This window comes from Dasypus novemcinctus, chromosome 21, assembly GCF_030445035.2.
Source record: "Dasypus novemcinctus isolate mDasNov1 chromosome 21, mDasNov1.1.hap2, whole genome shotgun sequence".
In the NCBI taxonomy this organism is placed as follows: domain Eukaryota; kingdom Metazoa; phylum Chordata; class Mammalia; order Cingulata; family Dasypodidae; genus Dasypus; species Dasypus novemcinctus.
Window position 1 is genome coordinate 84,142,579 of NC_080693.1, and position 22,946 is coordinate 84,165,524.

The 22,946-nt window shown below is 60.3% G+C and overlaps 1 protein-coding gene across 4 annotated transcripts in view; it reads left to right on the top strand.

The window, feature by feature from the left end:
* CCDC40 (coiled-coil domain 40 molecular ruler complex subunit) overlaps nt 1–22,946 on the top strand; it is a 55,954-nt gene that overhangs the window by 23,583 nt on the left and 9,425 nt on the right. For 2 of the 4 annotated variants that reach the window (XM_058284840.2, XM_058284839.1), the window contains exons 6-15: nt 161–244; nt 504–723; nt 7,140–7,297; nt 7,471–7,593; nt 10,691–10,812; nt 17,267–17,510; nt 17,608–17,790; nt 20,693–20,938; nt 21,721–21,934; nt 22,740–22,909. In XM_058284840.2, coding sequence (XP_058140823.1) covers nt 161–244; nt 504–723; nt 7,140–7,297; nt 7,471–7,593; nt 10,691–10,812; nt 17,267–17,510; nt 17,608–17,790; nt 20,693–20,938; nt 21,721–21,934; nt 22,740–22,909 — 1,764 coding nt within the window. Of the gene's footprint in view, nt 1–160; nt 245–503; nt 724–7,139; nt 7,298–7,470; nt 7,594–10,690; nt 10,813–17,266; nt 17,511–17,607; nt 17,791–20,692; nt 20,939–21,720; nt 22,910–22,946 lie in introns of all 4 variants that reach the window. The other 2 variants (XR_011646965.1, XM_058284838.2) reach the window with 1 other exon arrangement.

Below are 22,946 nucleotides of genomic sequence, written 5' to 3' on the forward strand. Positions count from 1 at the left end.
GGGCGTTCGGTCCGTGGCGCACGGGGCGGGGGTCCCAGGCGGCGGCAGGCAGCGGCCCGCGTGTAAGTCATTTCTGCCCCAGCCAAGGGGAGCCCACGGGGCTGAGGCCACATCCGGGGCGATGCAGGAGGTAACCGCCGCTGCCCTCCCGTGGTTTTAGCCCCTGATGGTAAGATTCCAGGCTGCCCTGAAGAGCTACCTGACCCGACAGATAGGGAAGCTGAAGCTGGAGCTCCAAGAACTGGTGCGTGCGTCCCCAGCAGCCGCCGGGCGGGGGGCCGCCGGCCGGGTGGGGGGCTGCTGGCTGGATGGGGGGCCGCCGGCCGGGCAGGGGCTGCTGGCTGGGCGGGGGGCCGCTGGCCGGGCGGGGGGCTGCTGGCTGGATGGGGGGCCGCCGGCCGGGCAGGGGCTGCTGGCCACACAGGGGCTGCCAGCCATGTGGGGGGCTGTTGACCACGTGGGGGGCCTCGGTCCCAGTGACCCTGTTTCTCTGCTTGGCGCAGGGTGTGGTGGCCAAGCAAAGCCGGGCGCAGCGGCAGGAGCTGGGGGTGGACCTGTACGGGGTCCAGCAGAGCCTGGCCCGCCTGCAGATGCAGCTGGAGAAGAGCCACGACCGCCACTCCATCGCCGCCTGCGGGAGGCGCCAGACGGAAGAGGAGCTGCAGGCCGCGCGCGCCGCCTACACCAAGACCTGCGAGGCCGCCAGCGACGAGCGCAAAAAGCGTAAGGGGCACCGGGCGCGTCCCCAGCCCACACAGAGGAGAGGCCCAAACCCTGCGAAGGCGCCGCCCCTGGGAAAGCAGCTGACAGGGACACTGACGCCGGGCCCAGGCAGGGAGGACCCCGGCTGCCGGGGAGCAGGACAGGGCAGGGGCAGCCTCCAAGGCGTGGGGGCCGAGGCCAGGCCCTTCAAGAGGGCAGGGCTGGGTGTCCAGGAGGCAGGACCCGGCAAAGGGGAAAGCGCGGCGTTCGGGGCCAGGCGAGCCTGTCTCAGGCGGTGGCAGCTTATGTCGATGTTAGCAACCAAAGCAACACTCCCCACAGAGACTGGAGACACGAGGCTGTCGGTGACAGTGTGGGGAGAGGTAGGTGACGGTGACACGAGGGTGGTGACAGAGAGGGTGTGATGGGGACACGAGCCTGTAGGCGACAGGGTGTGAGTGATGGTGACGTGAGAGTGTAGGTGACAGAGGGTTAAATGATGGTGACACAAAGGTGTAGGTGACAGAGAGGGTGTCAGTGATGGTGACACAAGGGTGTGACTGATGCGAGATATAGATGACAGTGACACAAGGTGTAGGTGATGGTAGGGGGAGGGTTAAGGGACAGTGACATGAGGGCATAGGTGACAGTGTGGGGAGGGTGTAGATGAAAACACGAGGGCACAGGTGATGGCAAGGGTGTAGGCGACAGGGTGTGGTATTGACATGAGGGTGTAGGTGATGGTGACACGAGGATGTCGTGACAGTGACGTGAGGGTATAGATGACAGTGACACAAGGTGTAGGTGACGGTGTGGGGAGGGTTTCAGTGACAGTGACACAAGGGTGTCGTGACGGTGACGCGAGGGTATAGATAATAGTGATACAAGGGTGTAGGTGACGGTGGAGGGGTGTAACAGTGACACAAGGGTATAGGTGATGGTGACACGAGGGTGTAGTTGACAATGACACGAGGGCATAGGTGACAGTGTGGGGAGGGCATAGTGAAGGTGACACGAGGGCGTAGGCGTCGGCGGGGGCTGGCCGTGCTTCCTCGTGAGTACAGAGCATTTCAGTCTCTGATTTCCCATTTTCCTCTTTTCTGGGTCAACTCCGTATTGCTGCCAAAAGGGGGAGACGACCTAGGAGACGCCGGGAGAAAACAGGATTGCGCGTCCGTCCTGTTGTGGCTGCAGAACGCCGCTGTGGGCTCTTGACAAACGCGTGGCGCCTTCGCTGAGGGCCCGCCCCCTCAAGCACCCCTCCCTAACAGCCACCAAAGTCAGAGAGTACCAAAGAGAGGACAGGCCGCCCCCCACGACGCCCGCCCCGCGCTCTGCTGGGAGGGAACGTGGACGGGCCTGAAGCACGCGGCGCACCTGCGCGGGCCCCTTCCCACGCACGTCCGCGAGGCTGGGGAGCCTGAGCTGGCGCAGCGTGGCCCCCGTGCCCCAGCCACGGCGGGGAGCGTCGACGGGCCTCTGGAAAGATCCACGCCCCTTCCTGGGCTTTGCGAGGGCGCAGGGGAGAAGCGGTTCCCAGCAAGGGCTGCGCCGAGCACGCCACCCCTCCGGGCCCTTTGGTGCCTGTTGCGCTACGCTGCGCTGCCCTTCAGAACCGCCAGGTACCGCCTCACCTGGGCACGGGGTGAGGCCCGCCGGCCCCTGAAACGCCACGTTAAACTATGCGTCTTCAACAGGCAGACCCCAGACCTGAGAGGAGAAGCGGCAACTGGTGAGGAGACCTGCTGGACAGGCAGAGCACGTACCCCCTAGGACACAGGGCGCAGAAGAGAGCTTGAGAAACAGTAGAGGCACTAAACAGACAAACGAATGCCACGAAAATGGAATTTGTCAATTACAAGATCAGCATGAGGGATTCCTCCCGTGATTCGGAGCAAAAACCTGTAGCGACGGACGTTTTGAAAAAGAGGTAAAGATATGGACGATGAATGTGGGAAAGTTAAAATCCGTAAAACAGCAGCTTCAGGAGAGGCAGTGCCCAATGCAGGAAGAGGAAAAACCAGTACGTGTTCCAGAAAGATGAAGAGCTCCGATACGAAGGCTTGGACAGATGCACTGGGCAGGACTGTTGGTGGGAATATGCCTGGACAAAGGTGATGAAGTTTTTAAATTCCAAAGATAAAGCAAGTTCTATAAGCTTCAAGACAGGACCAGAAGCAGGTGGCCGGGCCGGCAGCCGGGGGGGCTTGTGTCCGGTCGAGGTCTCCACCCAGCAGAGAGCCACAGATCTCGGGAAGAGGGTCAACGAGGCCAAGCAGGGGTCCAGCCTACACTGAAGCCACGACGAGTCCAGGCGTGGAAACTTCTGGGTGGAGCCAAAACTACCCAGACAAAGCCCACAGCCCTGCATACTTTCATTTACATCCTTACAAACCAGACTGAAAATAAAACATTCTTTTTAAGATGCTGAAAAAAACCAAAAGGGCAAATAAACCAAAAATGTAGGAAGGAGAAATTAATGAAGACAAGAGAGAAACTGGCAAAGCAGCACCAGGGACACAGGTCAGGGAGCCATTTAAAAGTCCTGCCCGCTGAGTCCCGTTACATCCGCAACTCTCAGAAGCCCCAGGAGAAGAACAGTTAAAGGAAGGCGCAGGCTGGCCAGAGAAAAAAAGGCACCTGGCAGTTAAAAATGTGAAAATAGGTTTAACTCCACCAACAGTGAAATAAACACAAGTTTAAAGAAATATTTGAGATACTGCCTTTTAGTCTTCGACCAGCAAAGAGGAAACGGGGGGCTGAACTCAGTGCCCCTGCAGGGGTGTGCGCATTGGCTGGGAGGGCGAATCGAGACGGCCTCGCCCACTGGACAATACCTCTCGGAACATCAAGTGTGCACGCCCTTTCGTCACTGTTTCCACCTGAAGGAATCCACGCAGGGATTAGAAGGGGCACAGCATGCACTGGGGGTGGTTTCCTTGCTCTAGAAGAAGAGACCCAGGGTCCAAGCCGGGCGGTCCCCGTTCTCTGTGCCCCAGAGCCTGGTCCAGCTCGTAGCCCACCGGGGGTCCCACCACAGCCCCCTGCTTGGCCAGGCTGGCTGCAGCAACACCTGCTCCCCTTCTTGCAAAGCTCCCGTTCCACCTTCCCCTCTGCAGTTCTCTCTGTCCCGGTGGAGCTACAGCTTTCCATTCCTTCCCTGCCACTTCAGCGGAGCCCGAGCTGAGAGCCGAGGCGAATGTGCGCCCAAGCCCAGGTGTTCTTGCGCCTTGGTTTTCAAATCTCCAAGGCTCCCACTTCCGTCTCTAGGAAGTACTTCCTCCTGGGATCATCTCCCAGTCACTATTTTCCTCCAAAATGCGTGGAGGCACAGCGACCGGACCCGCCTCCCCCCTGAAACAACTGAAGAGCCAAGGAGAGGCCACTGAAGTAAGGCGTCCAGGCTCTGGACGTTCGGCGGTACGGGCAGCGACCCCGAGAGAGGCCCGCCTGCGACTGCCCTGGCTCTTTGCCTGCTGTTTCCTGGCTGCAGGGCCCAGAGGGGAACCCGGAGCAGCCCCCAGCCTCCCTGGGTAGAGTGACGTGGGGGCTGGGAGCCCCAGGCATTGCACCAGGGAGGAGGGCACTGCAGAGAGAAGCTCCAGTGGCTCGTGGGGAGCCCCCCACGAGCCCTCTGCCAAGAGCTGCTGAAGTCCCACAAGCGAGGCTAGCAGAGGCCAAGGGGAGGGCTGTGGAAGGGAGCGGAGGGGGCTCTCCTAAGGCTGGGGCTGGCTTGTGTTCCCGCAAGCCAGAGCAGAGCGCTTCGAGAGGCGTGGGTGCTGGAGCGGAGCGCCCAGCAGAAGGTGGCCTCAGCAACGGGCACTGCGAGCCCTGGGCCAGAGGCTGCTCTGTACCACCCAGCAAGTCTTAAACCCAGCTGGAGATGCCGTGCTGCTCCCAAGGAGCTTACCTGCTCACACAAAGCTCAGCAGTGTTAATAGGACTAAAAAAATATCCAAGACCGACAAGATAAAGCTCACAATTGGTTTCCAGTCAGAAACCACCAGGTATGTAAAAGAAGAGGAAAGATATAACCCACAGTGAGGAGCATAGTCAATCAACAGAAACGGACCCAGAAATGGCAGATAATATAATGAGGAGAGAAGGACTTTAAAACAGCTAGGAAAAGAAGAAGACAAGAAAACAAATAAAACAGTGTAACTCAATTTCATATGTTCCAGAAGTTAGAAGAAAGGTTGGCTCCTTAGGCAGAGAATGGAAGGCCCAAACTGAATTTATGAAAATGAAAATGCATTGGGTGAGATTAACAGCAGGTTGGTAGTCATGGCAGAAGAAAAGAGTAGTGACGTGAAGCTTGAAGTCACTGCAATAGAAACTATCCCTAATAAATCAGAGAAAAAGGACAGAAAAGAAAAGAAAAAAAAGAACAGAGCATCATTGAGCTGAGGACAACCCCAGGTGCTCTAGTTTCATGTAATTGGAGTCCCCAGAGGAGAGGAAAGAGCAGGGACAGAAAAAAATACTTAACTAATGAACAAAGATTTTCCAAATTTGATGATCCAAATCCCAAGTACAAGAAAGCTACACCAAGGCACATCATAATCAAACTGACTGAAACCAGTGATAAGGAGAAAACTGAAGAGCAGCCAGAGTGAAAAGCCACATAAACTACAGCAGAGTCAAAGCACATCCCACATCTGCCCACCACAGCAATCACTCTTGCTATGAAACCGCCTCCTTGGCCTCCTCCTTCTTTTCATCTTCCTTTCTCACATTTTTCATCCTTACCAGAGCTAGAATAGTCTCTACTGTTAGAGTTTACAAAAGTGTTGCATTACATTTTTTATTTTTCAGTTTAAGTTACATTCTCCATGCACACCTGACTCCACTTCAATACTTACACAGCAACCTTTTGGTCTGCAATTTGGCTTTCTCTTTGGATCTCTCCACTGAAAAAGGAATGCTCTGTGGGAGTAGACAAGCCTAAATAGAGCTCCCTAAATAATTTGGTGTTCTGGCTCCAGAAATCAGCTTCCTGGAGTTTTGTTAGAAGGAAGCATTTCATCGAGGTTCGGTCTCTTCTGAGAGCACTGATGAAAATCAGCTACTGGGAAGCCGTTGTGGCTCAACTGATAAGAGCAGCCGCCTACAATATAGGAGGTTCCGGGTTCGAAACCAGGGCCTCCTGGCCCAAATGGTGAGCTGGCCCACGCACAGGGCTGCTGCGTGCAAGGAGTGCCGTGCCACGCAGGGGAGCCTCACGGGCAAGGAGTGCTCCCCTCAGGGGAGCTGCCCCATGCGAGAAAAGCGCAGCCTGCCCAGGAGCGGCGCCGCACACACGGAGAGCTGAAGCAGCAAGATGACGCAACAGAAAGAGACACAGATTCCTGGTGCTGCTGAGAATGCAGGCGGACACAGAGAATGGACACAGAGAGCGGACAATGTAGGGGACAGGGAGAGAAATAAATAAAATAAATCTTTAAAAAAAAATCAACTACTGACTCTGAGACGGGACGGGAAAGTGCCGCCCCGTTCACCGTCTCGTTCCTTCTCGCCCGCGCTGCCGCACGGCCCTGCCGGCTTGGAAGGCTCCGGGGGCGCAGCCCGTGTGCGCCAAGCTCCCTCCCGGGGGTTTTAGGGCCCTTCGTAAGACCGCTCGCCTTTGGGTGGGAAGACACGGATGCCACCAACACCAGCCATGCGCTCGGACGCAGTTCAGAAGACCCTCAGGCTCCGGGCAGGGTCTCTAACGTGCGGGGGGAAATGGACCGGCTTGTTGCAATTCGCGGATGGAAGAGTTCAGGGATTTTGGTCTGCTGTGTCTCCCCAGTTAGAGTGTAATTTCTTTGATGGCGAAGTCTGGGTCTTGCTCTTTTATTTTATTTATTTATTTTTTTAAAGACTTATTTTATTTATTTCTCTCCGCTTCCCCCCCCCCCCAGTTGTCTGTTCTCTGTGTCCATTTGCTGCGTGTTGTTCTTTTTGTCTGCTTCTATTCTTATCAGTGGCACCGGGAATCTGTGTTTCTTTTTGTTGTGTCATCCTGTTGTGTCAGCTCTCCGTGTGTGCGGCACCATTCTTAGGCAGGCTGCACTGTCTTTCGCGCTGGGCGGTTCTCCTTATGGGGCGCACTCTTTGCGCGTGGGGCTTCCCTACACGGGGGACACCCCTGCGTGGCAGGGCACTCCTTGCGCACATCAGCACTGCGCATGGGCCAGTTGCACACGGGTCAAGGACCGGGGTTTGAACCACGGACCTCCCACGCGGTAGACGGGTGCCCTAACCCCTGGGCCAAGTCCGCTTCCCGGTCTTGCTCCTTGCTCTTTTAAAAGCAGTTTCCCCAGTCGCACCCTGAAATGGCAGGAAGGGCAGCAGGAGCTGTCGTTTTCCAGCCCTTCCTCGGTCTCGGGCCACAGGAAAAGATGTCCCTTCCTGACCGTGGACTCGCCCTCCCCGCTTTCTCCGCCACCCCCCAGTGGCGGCTCTGCAGGCGGAAATGGAGAGCCTGGCCCTGCGCCTCTTCTACATGCAGCACGTCGACCAGGACGTGCGCGACGACATCTGCGTGATGAAGCAGGTGGTCAAGAAAGCCGAGACCGAGAGGATGCGGGCAGAGGTGGAGAAGCAGCAGCAGGTACCGTGCTCGGCCCTCGCCTGGCCGCTGTTCCCAAAGAGGCGCCCCGCTCGGCCGCTAACCGGAACCCCCCCCCCGGGGCTCGGGGCTGGCCGCGGCGGCGCCGACGTCGCTGGAGACCCGTCCTCCGGGCCGGGCGTGTCCGTCCTGTGCACCTTCTCCTCCTGCTCCAGGACCTGCACGTGGACCAGCTCACCACCAAGGCCAACCAGCTGGAGGAGAACATCGCCCTGTTTGAGGCTCAGTACCTCGCGCAGGCCGAGGACACCCGCACCCTGCGGAAGGCGGTGAGCGAGGTAAGAGGAACGGCCGCCGCGCCCGCGGTACCCGCCCAGCGCCTGGCGCAAGGCGGGCAGCGCCCACGCCCCCGTCAGCCACGAGCCCCAAGTCCCCAACCGGCAGGGTCCTGGCACCTGGGAGCCAGACACCCACACCTGGGCTCCTCGCTAGGGGCTGCGGCCTTCTACCGGAGGGGACTGGCCGAGCGCGCCCACGGCGGGCCCACCCAAAGGCCCCCCGGGGACTCAGCAGCCTCGCCTCTTCCTGCGCCCGGGGCGCCCGCCGGCTGGGGGCATCCTTGGCAGGTTCTCAGCCGCGGGAGGCCTCTCTCAGGGAGGACCGCCCGCCCGTGGACGGCGGGATCCCTGGGCCCTGCCCACCTCCCTGCTCCGACGGGGGGGTGACGCTGGCAGGAGCCGCCACACTCTCAGCTTCCTGGGGGGCGGCTCCAGAGACCAGGTCGCCTTGACTTTTTTAACTCTGCCAGTCACCCCCGGCCCCTTCTGTGCAGGAGAGGAGGGAAACAGTGAACCCTCAGCGCAGGAAGGAGAAGGGGCCTGAGCTGGTGGAGGCGCACGCCCGGGCCAGCGGCGATGCTGCCCACCCTCGCCAGCCTGCAGATGTAACGGGTCTGATGAACCTCTCATGATCAGTGTCCCAAATCTCATCAGAATCCCGGGTGGGGGAAAACCGCTATTTTTATAATTGACAAATGAGCCTTTAGTTTATCTGAAAAATAAATTAGGAAGTCCAGCCAAGAAGTAGTTTTAAAGTGAGGGTCACACAGGGTCGCCGCGCGCCCCTTGCCCGGGCCGAAGGGTTTCCAGGGACGTGAGGCTTCCAGGGCTAAAGCGGAGGGCCGGAACCCCGGGCGGCCGCCGCCCAGCACTGCCCAGGGGTCAGGTGGGTGGGAAGCGCCGGAGGGTTACATAGGGCGTTCCCGGGCTCGGAGGGCAGAGAGACCACCAGCGTCCCCCAGAGGGCCCAGCAGCCGCCAAAAGCCCCTGGAAACATCTAGTGACGTAGTTTAGCAGAGGAGTCCTCAGCCAGTGCTTTGGGGACAGTGGGTTCATCATTTGAAAAAAAATAATTGAAGCGAATTCTTTAGAGTCTGGTAAACACTAAAACAAATGCCAGGTGGAATCAAGCCTTTCGGTGGGGGCGGGGGGCCCCAAAAGAAAGTATCGGAGCCTATTTATACACTCCTGGGTCGGGGAGGTCTCTTCAAGGAAGAGATCAGGGCCGGCCACGACAACGAAACGCTGGGACACTAGGTCTCCCTGAACAAAGTGGAAAAGTGAGGCACGGGGGGGCGGGCATCGGCAGGCCCAAGCCCCTTGGGTGGCAGGAAGAGAGCATCGTCACCAGAGAGAGCTAAGTGCGCCCGCCAGCCCCGTGAGGAGGGGGCGCGTGCTGCAGGCGCTGCCCCCGCCCCGCCTTCTCTCGCTGCCGCCCGCGGCTCCACCAGGGCGGGGACCCCAAGCGCGTCCTTCCGGGATCCCTGCGCCCGGGGCCGGTGCAGCCCCAAAGGAACGAGCGAGAAGCACGAGCGGCGGCGGGGCCCCCCCTCCCTGGCGGAGCACGCCGGCGGCTGAGGGGCGGCACGTTGGCCTCTGTCCGCCCACCCCACCCCCCCCCCCCGCCAATATTTCATTACTTGGACTTCAAGGAAGCAGCTAAAGGTCTTTGCAAATAAAATGTGGGCCCATCAGTAACTCCTTAAGGAGAAAGGACCGACTCTCCAGAAAATGAGGCTGATCAGGACGTTGCGAGCCGCGGGAAGGGCAGGACACGAGGGCCCCGGTGGACAGACGCGCCGCGCCGACAGCACGTGCCGTGCACAGACGTTTACCCACACGGACCCGGTCACGTGCGGTGGTCTCAGTGCTGGCTGCACGGCAATCTCCAGGCCGTGGCTCCACGCCTGCACCCCCGAAGGCGAGCTGGGGGGGCCAGAAGTGCTGGTGGATTTTCGTTTCCTTCGTGTCACTTATTTGCACGAAACGGACACGCTTCTTTAGAAAGACACGGGGAGGGGCCTTGTAAGCCTCCCGCGGCTGGCAGAGCAGCAGCCTTTCCCTCAGGGAGCCCCAGGGGGAGCCCCGAGGGGCCGCGGCCTGCAGGGCCCTCCCAGCTCCCAGCCCCCGCCTCTCAGCGGCCCCCCCAGGTCGTGGCTCACCTGCACCCCAGCACGTCAGCTGGACCTCAGGGTCAGAGTCGGCGCGTCCTAGTCTTGTACCCCGGGGACGGTGGCCGCGTGATGGGAAAGCGCCCCACGCCGCAGAGGCGGCTCAGCGAGGGGGGCTCCTGGCAGCCCCCCGGCTCGCATCAGGGCTGCCACCGTGCGCTGGCGCGGCTCACGTGACCGTGTCCCACCCCGGCCTCCGCAGGCGGCGACCCCTCCCGGGGTCTCTCAGCTCGCCGTGCCCTGGCTCAGGCCCCACGTCCATCAGGTCATTGCAAGTGTCCAGCACGTCACAGGCATGGTTACGTGTGACCCCAAGGCACCCCTACCAGGGGGGTCCAGTCCCCATGCCCGTGTCACGGCTGAGGACACGGAGGCATGGGTGGGGAAGGCCTGCTCGGCGTGCCGTCGCAAGCTGCTGTGCCAGGGGCCAGCCCTCAGCCCCCGCCTCCGCCTGATGTCCAGCGCCCTGCTCGGTGCTCAGCCCGGCTGCCCACCACTGCCCCCCAGCACCCCAGCACCCCAGCACGCCCCAGCCCCCGGAATGCCTTGTCCCTGCCCTTCCCAGCTGCTCCCTCATCCCAGTCCAGGGGAGGCCCAGCCTCCGCCCACCGCCGGGCTCTCTCATGGAGGCCTTCGGGAAAGGGGGCCCAGGCGTGTCCCCGGAGCTCTCCCACCCCCATTTGCAGGCTGAGAACTGGCAGGCGTGGGCCCCGTCCCGGGCTGGCCCCCTGGGGGGCAGCTGTCCCTCTGGCGGCCTCCTCTCCCCCTCCTCCCGCCCCCCAGCCCTGGCCCCAAGTGATGCGCCACGTTTTTGGAGAGCAGATGCCACCGCGAACGGGGGACCAAAGACAAGGGTCGCTGCGACGCCAGGCCGGGCGTGGGCTCCCGGCCTCGGCAGCGCTCAGGCGGCCCGGCTCCTCCCGCAGGCCTGCGCGGAGATTGACGCCATCGGCATGGAGAAGAAGCGCATCCTGCAGCAGTGGGCGGGCAGCCTGGTGGGCATGCAGCACCGCGACGAGGCCTACCGGACCATGCAGGAGGCGCTCAGGTGCGGCCGCGCCGGGCGGGGGCTGCGGGGGAGGGGGCACCAGGGAAGGGATCTGCAGGGGGAGGGCGTGTGGGCGGGGGGAGGGCGCCTGGGGAAGGGCCTCTCGGGTGCCCAGTTGGGGGGCCCAGGCCGCCCCCCTGCTTGCCAGCCGAGTGTGTGGGTGACAAGTCACAGGAGAGGCTGCGGGCGGCCGGGGCTGAGGGGAGGAGCCTCGCACCCGGCCAGGTGGGCACCGGGCGGTCCTGCCCATTCGGGGCACAAAGGCGCACCTGGGCAGCCGAGGCTCCCGGCCCAGAGCCCCGCGACTGTCCTCGGGGGCTCAGCGCCTCCCAGGCCCTTCCCCCTTTCCGTTGCTGTCTTGGATTTCCTGGGGGGGATTAAGGAGAACCCGAGAGGAACGCGGGGGCTTTGTACCCTCGGGCGGGGAGGCTTTACCCCCCGGCAGGCCAGGTGTGGGGGGCAGGGCTGCTCCCCCGCAGCCTGGGTTTCGCGCCTTAATTCCCCAAACCACCCAGGGTGACGGGGCTTTGGGCCCAAATTTGACAGCCGCGCCCCGGACGGGCACCTCCCGGCTTTCCTTGGCCTTGTCCCGCGGCTCCCTGGGGTCGTGGCTGGAGAGCCCTTACCGAAGGCGGAGGGAGCCGCTGCCCTCAGCCTAGCATGCGCTGTGGGCCCTGCACGACGAGAGCCTTTCCCTCCGCCTTCCTTGGTAAAAATCCAAGGCTTATCCGATTGTTTTCAAAACAAGACACTTCACACGGATAATGCCAGATTAGAAACACCCCTCTGTCACTTCCGTGGTCCACAATGTAAAGCCGGTGGAAAGCTGTGGAATTAGCCAGGCAAGTTCGGGCCAAGGACTTGCTTTCCCTTTAGAGGTGCAGGTGGGGGAGCCCCGCCTGTCCTCTCTGCCCTGTGGGGTCAGCCGCAGTCCGGCTGCGCCCCCAAACCCCGTCCTGCCGCGGCCGTGGGGGGTGGGCTGCTCGAGCCAGGCCCCACCCTGGCCCCGGCGCGCCTCCTTCCGGGGACTGGCCCCTGGCCAGCTCTCGGGGGTCTGAGCTGGCCCCAGCGCCCACGTTCAGCTGTCACCTCCGGGACCCTCCCCATCGCTCTGCTCCCCCCGACCCTCCCCCAGAGCTGCCCTCCGCCCCCTCCCCGTCTTCCTCTCCACAACCCCCCCCCTCGCCTTGCCCACCGGCTGGTTCCCGTGTCCCAGGACACGGCTTTGCCTAGTTTTTCTTTTCTTGAAATCTGCTCTTTGAGTAGGTCACACAGTCACTTGGCCCATCTTTAAAATGTGCGCAGTGAAGCCCCCTTGCCCCTCCCCGGCACCAGGCCCCCTTCCCACAGGGCCCCGCGCCGGGCACTTGGCTTCCTTCCCTGGAGAGCCCACGTGTTTTCTAGCAAACGCGCGTCGGTGTATTTTGTATTTTCTTGCTGCACCACAGTAGCTGCCCGCGGGCACCGCCCTTCCTCTTGATTTTCTCCCGTCCACCCGGCCCTGCTGGCTCAGAGGCCCGCTTTTGCCATCACACCAGGAGTGCCTCGTTCTCTCATGGGCTAATTTACGTTCATCAAGCTCGCCACGCTGACGTATGAACCAGCTCACCAAGCTAACCTATCAACCAGAAAGTCGACTTATTCACATGCATTCTCAGATATAAACGCCAGAGGCCCAAACACTCCGTCCTCATCTGGAGCAAAGTACCTGGGAGCCAGGTGATAACCAGAACATTCTAGGCCCGGCATGTTCCAAAGCCTCCAGCCATGCCCGCCTCCTGCCCCCTCCCACGAACGCCTGGGCGTACCTGTTCCCACAGAGGGCGATGCCGGGCCCCGGTCACTGCGCTCCCTCCGGCAGCCTTTTCTGTCCGCCCACCTCCTCCTCGCTTATGACACCATGATTATTTTTTCAGATACGTTTGTATCCCCCGATTAGGTTCCGGCTGATCCCGCACGTCCTCTTTCTCATGTCCCTGGTGTCACTCCTCTTTTGGAGATTTTTCAATTGAAAACAATCTGATTTCCCAGTCCGTGGGGGTACCCGCGTCCCGCACGTAAGCTGCAAGTTCAGCCTCGAGGCTGTGCCTCTCCCCCTGCCTTTCCTTGGCCTCTTCCCTGCTTTGTCAGGATGTCATGCCCTGTCATAAAAATCCAGGGAAACATTTGAACTATGACGGTTTCCTCTTCAGCGGATGCAGGGGTGCCTGGCCCAAGAAAGTGGGGGGTTGGCTCCAGTAGGTTCTAAACTTCCTTTCCCCCAAAGGCTAAGCACGGGGCGACGGCTCCTCGCAGGGCCCCGCTTGGCCTGGAGGAGTGGGGTGCCCCCCGCCCGCAGCAGGGGCAGGACAAGGCCACGGTCTCCGCGAGAGGGCCTCCTCCCAGCCCCACTTGGTCAGGCTGAGCTCTGCGTGCCGGGCCACACCACCCTGGGTTTTTGCCGGCTTCTGCGTGCTGGGCCCCAGGGGTCGCGTGGCCCCAGCAAACCCGCTGAGCTGCCACCATTGCCACCAGCCCTGAGACAGACAGTGGGGGACGTTGCCAGAGGGCCCCCAACAGCCTGCGGTCCAGCAGGCTGTGCCGCCCCCACCCACGCCCCAGGCACCCGAGGACGCCTGCGGCCTCGCCAAGGTGACCCAAGAGCTCCCGGTGAACACTGTCCCCCGCAGGGGGCGGGCAAGGCCGAGGCTCGCCGCGACACACCTTCGCTCCTCCCCACGGGTGCCCCACGCTGGCGGGCACGTCCACTCGACCACACGTGGGAGCTGGACGCTGCCCCCCCCAGAAGCCACCCACCGAGGCCAGACATCTGGGCAGCGCTGAGGCCACGGCTACTCGCCAAAGCCCTGTAATGTCAGTGACAATGCAGACGGCAAGGTGGTCCCAGGAATAGCCAGACGGCCACGACGGGGCTGCAGGAAACACTTGAGAATCACGGGTTCAGAGGAAACGGGTACTTTTCACGGGACACTTCTCAAATAATGAGAAACCAGCCTGCACCCTGCACTGAACACGGGCTGGAAGGAAGACGACAAATGAGAAAGTCCACCCCGCGCGGCAGCGTTTTCGCTTCCCGGGCTGCTCAGGCAGATACTGCGCCGTGCGGCAGCCTACACAACGCGCCTTATCGGCCCACAGCATTGAGCTGGGAGAAGTCCAAGATCAAGGCCTCGTGGAGGCGGTGCTTTCTTCCCAAGCCTGGCGCCAGCGCTGGCCTCCGGGGTGCCGTGGACTGGGCTCCTCGTTCCGTGGCAGGGCCTGTGGCGGCCTCGCCTGTGCTGGCGCTTCTCTCCCGGGCCCGGTAGGCTCCGGCTTCCTGTTTCCCGTGGCTTCTCTCTCTGTCTGAGTTGGACTCCACTTATAAAGGACCCTGGTAACAGGTCCTCGGCTGACCACACCTCGTCAAAGGGCCTCCTCACCGTGGGGTCACACCCCCGGGAACGGGGTACGGTTCAGAGCGTGTTGGCTGGGGCACGTGCACCAAACCCCCCAGCCTGGAACGCCAGTGCGGGTCCAGCCAGCTGCTTCGCTAACCCGCCGGCCACCAGGCCTCCGGGACCCTGGAACAGGTCTGCCAGCTGGGGCCACGGCGGGCTGGCCAGCTGACCAAGGGGAGAAGCAGCTGCGAGGGACCGCGAGAGGGCAGGATCTGAGACCAGACCCCAACATCCTCGAGTGTAGGGGCTCGACGTTTGGGCCATGGTCTAGGTCCCAGCAGTTCTCCCGTGTTTCGTTTCTTTTATTGGTGTCTGCAAATCGATGAATTTTTTAAAAAGATTTATTTTTTTAAATTTATTTCTGCCCCCTCCGTTGTCTGCTCTCTGTGTTCATTCGCTGTGTGTTCTTCTGTGTCCACTTGCATTCTTGTCAGCGGCACCGGGAATCTGCGTCTCTTTTAGTTGCGTCATCTTGCTGTGTCAGCTCTCCGTGTGGGCGGCACCATTCCTGGGCAGGCTGCGCTTTCTTTCGCGCTGGGCGGCTCTCCTTACGGGGCACACTCCTTGCACGTGGGGCTCCCCTACACGGGGGACACCCCTGCGTGGCAGGGCACTCCTTGTGTGCATCAGCACTGCGCATGGTCAGCTCCACACGGGTCAAGGAGGCCCGGGGTTTGAACGGCGGACCTCCCATGTGGTAGACGGATGCCCTAACCACTGGGCCAAGTCTGCCGCCCCTCGGTGAACTTTTTAAACTGTTTTTTTTAAAATAGCTTTTGTCAAGGATAAGTGATCACGTGACAAGAAATGTGAAAAGCAGGGAGGAGGAGTTTTAGATCTCGCTCGTCTTTCTCCCTTCCTGGCTTGATGACTTAGGAGCAATTTGAAACTCCAGGAGGTGGTTCCCCCCTGGTACCTCTTACCTGGTGTTAGAAAGTCTGTTGCCGTTTCTAATTAGATGTCTTGTTTCATTGTTGAATTTTAGATATTTATAAGGATGTTACTGTCTTTAAAAAAAGACGAATAACAAGTCTGGTTAATTGAAGATAATTTACGTCTCATACAATTTGTCTCTTTTCTGTGCACATTTCAGTGAGTTCTGGCAAATGGACAGTGGTGTGTAACCACCAGTTCTCTCGAGATACAGAGTATTTCCTTCCCACCCAAAGTCCTACCCTCCCTCCCCCTCCAGCCCTGGCATCCTTGCCTCTGTTTTCTGCCTGCCTAGTTTCACCATTTCTAGAACACCAGGTAAAGAGTCAGGAGTATGTAGCTTTTTGGGGTCTGGCTTCTTTCACTCAGCAGGAGGCTTTCAGAGTCCTTTATGTTGTGAGACCAGTAGTTTGTTTCTTTTTATTGCTGAATAGTATTCAGTTCTGTGGATACATCACCTCTCCACCAACTGATGGACATCTGGGTTGTTTCCAGCTTGGGAAAATCATGAATGAAGCGGTGATGACCGTTCTGGATTAGTTCTTTGTGTGGACTTAAGTTTTCATTTCTCTTGGGTAAATTCCTAAGAGCAGGTTATTGGTGCGTGCTCATTTAACCTTAGAGTAGAATACCAAACTTTGTTTCCCAACATGGTTTATTCCGTTCTGTGTTTCCACCAGCAATGTGTGAGATTCCAAGTCGCTTCGCATCCTTGCCTAACCTTGTCATCGTTGAGTCGCTTTAGTGTTCGCCGCCGGTGGGTGTGAAGGAGTACCACGTTGAGGCTTCTTTGGCTTTTCCCTCGTCTAATGGTGTTGAGCTTCTTTCCATGTCCTTATTTGACATCCTCTTTGGTTACATGTCTATGGCTCGTTCTAAAACTGAGTGGTTTATCTTACTATTGAGCTGTGACAGTTCTTCCTGTATTATGGATACAAGTCCTCCTTTGTCAGTTACATGTTTTGCAACTATTTTCTCCCCATCTAAGGCTTGTTTTTTCAGTCTCCTGACAGTGTCTTTTGGAGAGCAGTTTTTAAATTTCAACGAAGCCCAGTTTATCACTTTCTTTCTTTTATAGTTCATGCTTTTTCTGTCCTCTTTAAGAAATCTTGCCTAATCCAGGGTGCGAAAGGTGTTCTCCTGTGTTTTCCGCCTAAGCTGGCAAGCTTGGCTCTGACGGTTAAGTCTGTGGTCGATGCAGGTTCATCAGTTACGGTGTGAGGTAGGGCTCCAGGCTCAGGGTTTTTGTCACATGGATCCAGCACCACTCGTGAAAAGAGTGTCCTTTCTCCACAGCCGACAAAATCGGTGGATTGTTGTCTGTGTGTGTGTGTCTCTTTCTGGACTCTCCCTTCTGTTCCATTGATCGCCTTGCCAGTTCTTGATGCCTGTAGCTACACAGAACATCTTGAAATCAGATAGTGCAATTTCTTCTTTTACAAAATCACTTTGGCTTTTCTAGGTCCTTTAGATTTCCATATAAATTTCAGGATCGGGTTGTGAATTTCTTAAGAAACAACAAAAGCCTGCTGGGACTGTGATTGGAATGGCATTGACTCTGCCAACCAGTTTGGCAAGACTTGACATCTTCACCAAGTTGTGTCTCTTTTGAAGTTGGTGGAAATTATAGGTATTCCCACAGCCATATGCTGAGGGGTAAGAGCCGGAGCATCTGAAGTGAGGCCAACCTGACGTCCACCCCAGCCACGCCATGTGCTGGCTCAGGGCATCAGTGTCCACACCATGAAATTGGAATCACCGTGTTTCCTTTCTGGGACCGTTGTCATGACTGAAGAAGATGGAGAATGAAGCCCTCCAGCTTCAGGCCCTTTCCCCTGTCTTTTCCCCATAACCGTAATATTAAAGGAACTTGGAAGAAGCACTGTAAATGAGTCGTTGTTCAGTTAAGGTATCAGAAAACAGTCCAGCCCGGTGCCTGGTGAAAGGACGAGCTTCCCAATTCATTCATCTCCCTGTTGCTCCACCCGGGGGGTCTCCTCGCCGTAGGGCACAGCTCACCCCAGGCATTTGTTCACTGGCGTCCAGCCCGCACGTAACTGGCTCTACTCTTGCAATCCTGGCAGGGAGTGCCAGCATCAAGCCAAGTCCATCGATGGGGAGATCGAAGCCTATAAGAAGTCGATCATGAAGGAGGAGGAGAAGAATGAGAAGCTGGCCAGCATCCTGAACCGAGCAGGCACGGAAGTGGCCCTGATGCAGAAGCTGACCGCCCAGTGCGCGGCCAAGCAGGAGGCGCTGCAGGGCGACCTCAGCACCTACAGCCTCACCCTGCAGGACACCGAGCAGTCCCTGCACAAGGCCCACCTGGTACGGCCGCGCCCCCTGGGCCGGCACCCCTGCAGCTGCTGCCGGCCCACGCTGGCGCCCCGGCCGCAGCCTCCGCCTTCCGGCTCTCCCTTCCCAGGAACACACGACGGTGGCGGGCGAGCTGCAGACCCTCCACCAAACCATTCAGAACGAGCTGGAGCTGCGGAGGAAGATGGAGGCGTCCATCCTGGAGAGGCTGCAGGAGCACATGACCTCCAACAAGATGAGCAAGTACTTCCGCCAGCTCCTGCTGAGGGTGCAGAGGGAGAGGACCAACATGGTGAGCCACGCCCGCGCCCGAGGCCCCCTCCCGCTCCCGGGATCTGCCCAGAAAAGGCGTCCCCTAGGCGGGGGGAGGCAGCTCCTGGGGGGGCCAGACCCCACAAGCGGGGTCAGGTGAGCAAAGGGGCTTTGCTGTGTTTATTCTTTTTTTTTCCAGCTGTTAAGAGCAGTACATTTTTTTTAAAGGTTTATTTTTTTATTTATTCTTCTCCCCCACCCCCAGTTGTCTGCTCTCTGTGTCCATTTGCTGTGTGTTCTTCTGTGTCCGCTTGCATTCTTGTCAGCGGCACCGGGAATCTGTGTCTCTTTTTGTTGTGTCATCTTGCTGCGTCAGCTCTCTGTGTGTACGGCGCCATTCCTGGGCAGGCTGCACTTTTTACATGTGGGGCGGCTCTCCTTGCAGGGTGCACTCCTTGCACGTGGGGCTCCCCTATGCAGGGACACCCCTGCGTGGCATGGCACTCCTTACACGCATCAGCACTGCACATGGGCCAGCTCACCACATAGGTCAGGAGGCCCAGGGTTTGAACCCTGGACCCTCCATATGGTAGGCAGACGCTCTGTCAGTTGAACCAAATCCACTTCGCAAGAGCAGTACATTTTATTGTAGAAAACCTGGAAAATACAGAAAAATATAAAGACCACAATCCCACAATCCAGAGACAATTTCTTGTAAAATTTTGGCGTGTTCTCTTCCAGTCACTTTTCCCCACACATGCACCAACACATACTGACTCCCAAGCAAACTCACATGATGCATTCGCACAGGCATGCACACAATGAATGCAGACACACACAGACACACGTGCAAACACGCACCCACACACAAAACACATGCACACGTTCTAAACAAAATTGTTAAGAATATGCACCTATCATAAGTCAGTTTAATCCATTTTTCATAAATGTCACTGAGGCACAACTCACAGAATAAGTAAGTACAGGTGTGAGTTTCCCACCATAAAGGTAGCTTTTGTATTTGACTTTATTTTATTGGTCATGTTCAACATAACATTTTCCCATGCCATTTAGTCTTTGAATCCCTAACTTTTTATCTCTGCCTGACATCCCCTCACACGACTGTTCCGCACACTGCTTGCTAGCCGCGTCGGGTCTTCTCCAGGTTTTAACTGCTGTAGCACTGCGGCACTGAGCACCTGGCTTGCAACCCTGAGTATTCCGAAGTGGACGTCCTGGGCCGCGGGGCGTGAGTGCTCCCAAGTGCAGCCCGGAGCTGCCTGGAAGCCCCCCTGGAGGCCTGCGTGCGCTGTGGGCCTCCCCGGCTGCCCCCTCCCCACGTGAGGTGGTCTTGCTTTCCTGGGGGCCCCGACACCCTCAGCTGGGGTCTTTAGGACAGTTCCTTACTTGAACCGCCACTTCGCTGCCCCTTCCCACGGGCGACCCCCGCCGGAGGTGCAGAGGGCGCATCCCAGCCAGAGGACTGGCTCCGAGGAGGGGCAGGGCCGGCCCCCTTGGGGCCAGTGGCCGCGCCTGTGGCCACAGCCCATCCTGTATGTCCCGGGGGACCCACTCGCCCGTGGGTGAAGGTCTCGACGTGCCCCCGAGCCGAGCCCCCGGTTTGTCCTGGTGAAGGCTGCATGGCAGGAGGCCGGCTGGCTCCTGGCCTGGTGCTTTGCGCCCAGGAAGTGGACAGAGGGGTGGGGCCGGGGCCCCTCGCCTCCACGCCCCCTGGGGGCCCCTGGGGAGCCGTGGCGGATGCCTGGGCTCCCACTGTCCTTTCTGGGCCAAGGTGAGGGGTGTGAAGTTACCGTCCAAGGACCCAAATGGGCTCGAGGGAAGAAGGCCGGCCGGGCCCTGCCGGCACACCCCTGAGGTGGCGGGAGCCTGGGGGTCTGCACGGGGGTGGGGCCAGGTGCATGTAGTACCGCCCTTGTCCAGCAGAGGGCACAGGCGAGCCTGGTCTAACAACTTTGTTACAATTTTCCAGCCCATGGTGTCTAGAAAAGGGGGTGCTTTTCTCCAACCATTCAAAAGCCCCCTGGGCATATGTGGGAAGAGGAGCAGAGAGGATAGACGGGATCATTGTGGGGGGGTTCCAGAGGGAGGGTGGGCTCTGGGCAGCGTGGGAGAAACGGTGAATTGGGGCGTGGGCAGATGTCTAGGAACACAGGAGAACGAGGAGCAAAGGCGCAGGGCAGGGCCAGGCGGGGCTGGGTGGCCCCCGAAAGGGGCCAGGCGAGTGGGCTTCCTACGGCCCACCCACCCAGGGCTGGCAAGCCGCGGGGACCGGGGGCCTGCCATCTCGGGTGCTGGTGGCAAAGGAGAAGCGCCGCGGGGCCTGAGCCCCAAGGGCGTGGGAGCCGGCTGTGCCCCCGGCGCGGCCGTGGGCTTAAGCTGGACAGCTCACCGCGGCGGCCGGCCAGGGAGCCCGAGCGCGGGAGCCTGGGTCTGCGGTTGACACGGAGGGGCCGAGCCAGCCCTGGGAAGGCCTGGGGGCTGAGGCCAGGCAGCGCGAGGGGTGCGGGCAAGGCGTGGGCTGGGCGGGCCAGAGCCGACACAGGTCCGGGAAGGGAGCCCCGTCCCCAAGCTCCCAGAACGCCCTTCCCGCTCTCAAATGGGTCGTTGCCGCTGGGAGCGCCTGGCCGGGATTTCTCACTTCCCCTCGTCACATCAGGTAATAGCAATCTCCATCTTTGCCACAATGTTACTATTTGTTTAATAAAAAAATATTATCTTTCCTTTTTTGAGAAGTGACCACTAGGTTCTGCAACACGTATGTCCCCTTGCAGATGGTGACAAAAGCAGCCTCCTTGGCCCCCGATGATCTGGAATTTCTCCAAACATCCAGATGTGAAAGGAAACGGTCATCCGGCAAGCGCGGGTAGAGCCTCCCAGTTTAAAAAAAAAGAAATTCAAACAGGTTTCCTTTGCTAACGCAGGTGACACACCTTTCCAAAATCAACGGCGACATTGCGCAGACCACCCTCAGCATCACCAACACCAGCTGCCGCCTGGACGGGCACCGGAAGACGCTGGCCGAGCTGGACAAGGACGTGAAGCAGGTCGGCGACCTCATCGCCAACAGCGAGAGCGAGATCTCCAGGCGCGCGAGCCTGATCGAGCGGAAGCAGGGGCTCCTCAACTTTTTCAACAAGCAGCTGGAGCAGATGGTTTCCGAGCTGGGGGTAAGAGCCCCGGGGGGGGGCTCCCCGGCCGGCGGCGCTGCCTGGGGGGGCACTGGCCGTGCCCCACCCAATTCCATAAGCCAAACGGCAGGCGCCGACCGCACCGGCTCTGCGGCAACGGCTCCCCTCCGCCCCGGAGCGAGGAAGCCGCGCCGGCCCACGCTGCGCGCCGAAAACTTAGCTAATAGACGTGGAAATTTGAATTCCCCGACCTTTTGCCACAGCACAGAGCCTTCCTCTTTTGATGGTTTGTACGGATTGTGGGTCCCACAGAGACGGGCGGCGGGCCCGAGCCGACCGCTGCTCTAAAGGGGTGGAAGCCGATGTCCCGTCACCTGTAGCCTCGAGCCCGCTGGGGCTCTGCGAGCGGGGTGGGTGGGGGCTGGGGAGAGCCCACCTGTCACTCTCAAAGCCACAAACCCAAGTGGACTCTAAGGGAGCAAAGCCCGTCCCCGTGACTGCCCGCCGTTACGGAGGCAGCTTCCAGCGCCCTCTGGGGACAGGGGCCCCTCCCACCATGCCCGGCACCCACTAGTGGGTGGCTTAAAAGGGCCACGCCAGCAGCGGGGCAACAGAGCAGTGGAAGGAAGGCTCCGGGGCCCTGAGAAACCAGGAGCCGCTACCGCAGGGTGCCTCAAGCGCCTTGAGCCCCTCCAAGGGAGGACGCCCCAAGTCGTCGTGCGGTTTCCTCATCTCGGGGGCCCCGGCGCTCTGCAGCCAGCCCCCAACGGCGGCCCCTGCCAGGAGGCGGCTCCTTTGCCCTTTGACGCCTCTCACTTCAGGGCGAGGAAGTGGGGCCCCTGGAGCTGGAGATCAAGAGGCTGACGAGGCTGGTGGAGGAGCACAGCAGCAGCATAGCCCACGCCCAGGCCACGTGGCTGCGCCTGCAGCAGGAGATGGTCAGCGCCACCCAGGAGCGCGAGGGGCAGCTGGCCGCCCTGGACACCTTCCAGAAGGAGATCCACATCATGGAGCAGAAGAAGCTGCGGGTGGAGAGTAAGCATAAGCACGCGCGCTCCTGCCCCACGGCTCCTGGGAGGCGGGGGCCGCCCCACTCGCCTCGCACAGCCCCCGAAACACAACGGCAAAAGCGCTTCCATCCCGTTCCGGGGACCGGCGCGGGCCGAGCGGCTGCCCGGCCTGCAGAAAGGCCGCCGGGTTGGCCTGAGCTCGCGGCCGGTCTCCCTGCGTGGCCCGCTACTGTCCCCGCCGAGGACGGGGGCCCACGGTGGATGCCCCAGCAGTCCCCACGGGGCCCCCGGCAGGTGGCGGCCCAGCAAGGCCATGTGCCCCTCCGACCACAGCCCCAGGGGCTGTTCCTCCCGGGGCTCCCCGAGCCCCCGTCTTGCCCTGGGTCTCCCCAAGGAGGCCTTCCCTGGGTGCCGTCCCCCCCCCCCCGCGGTCCCCCGCCGAGGACCCTTGGAGCCCCTGGCCTCTGTCATGGGCCCACCAGGACAGCCCAGCCCTGTGGCCACCTGCCCCCGCCCGGGACATGCCCCCCCCCCCCCAGAGACCCTGCTGCGTTCTCTGCACACGGGCACCCTGCTCTTGGGGCTCCCAGCCTGGCCGCTGAGATGAGATTCTGGTGCTTCTGCCGCCCGCCCCCGAGCTTGGCCCGGGGGGCCGGGCCCGGGCCCCGCTTTCCCAGACCCCGCCATGCGGCCCCGGGGCCCGTCCTGGCTGTGCGCACTGGGGGGCTGCCCCTTGAGCTACCAGCGGACCTGCCCGGAGGAGACGCCCCCCTTCACCTCGGGGGTGGCCGCCGGGGCCTCCTCGCGCTCCTCTCCCCCCCGCACCCCAGACAAGATCGCCCAAGAGAAGAAGGAGCAGAAGGAGCTGGAGCGGCACCTGAGGGCCCTGGACAGCGACCTCCGGAAGCTCAGCGTGCTGGTGAGCAGCCAGCGCAGCAGCTCCGAGGGGCTGCAGCAGGACAACCTGGTGACGGAGACCGAGCTCGTGCGCGCGCTGAAGGTGGGCCGCTGCCCGGGGGCACGTGGGGGGCGTGGGG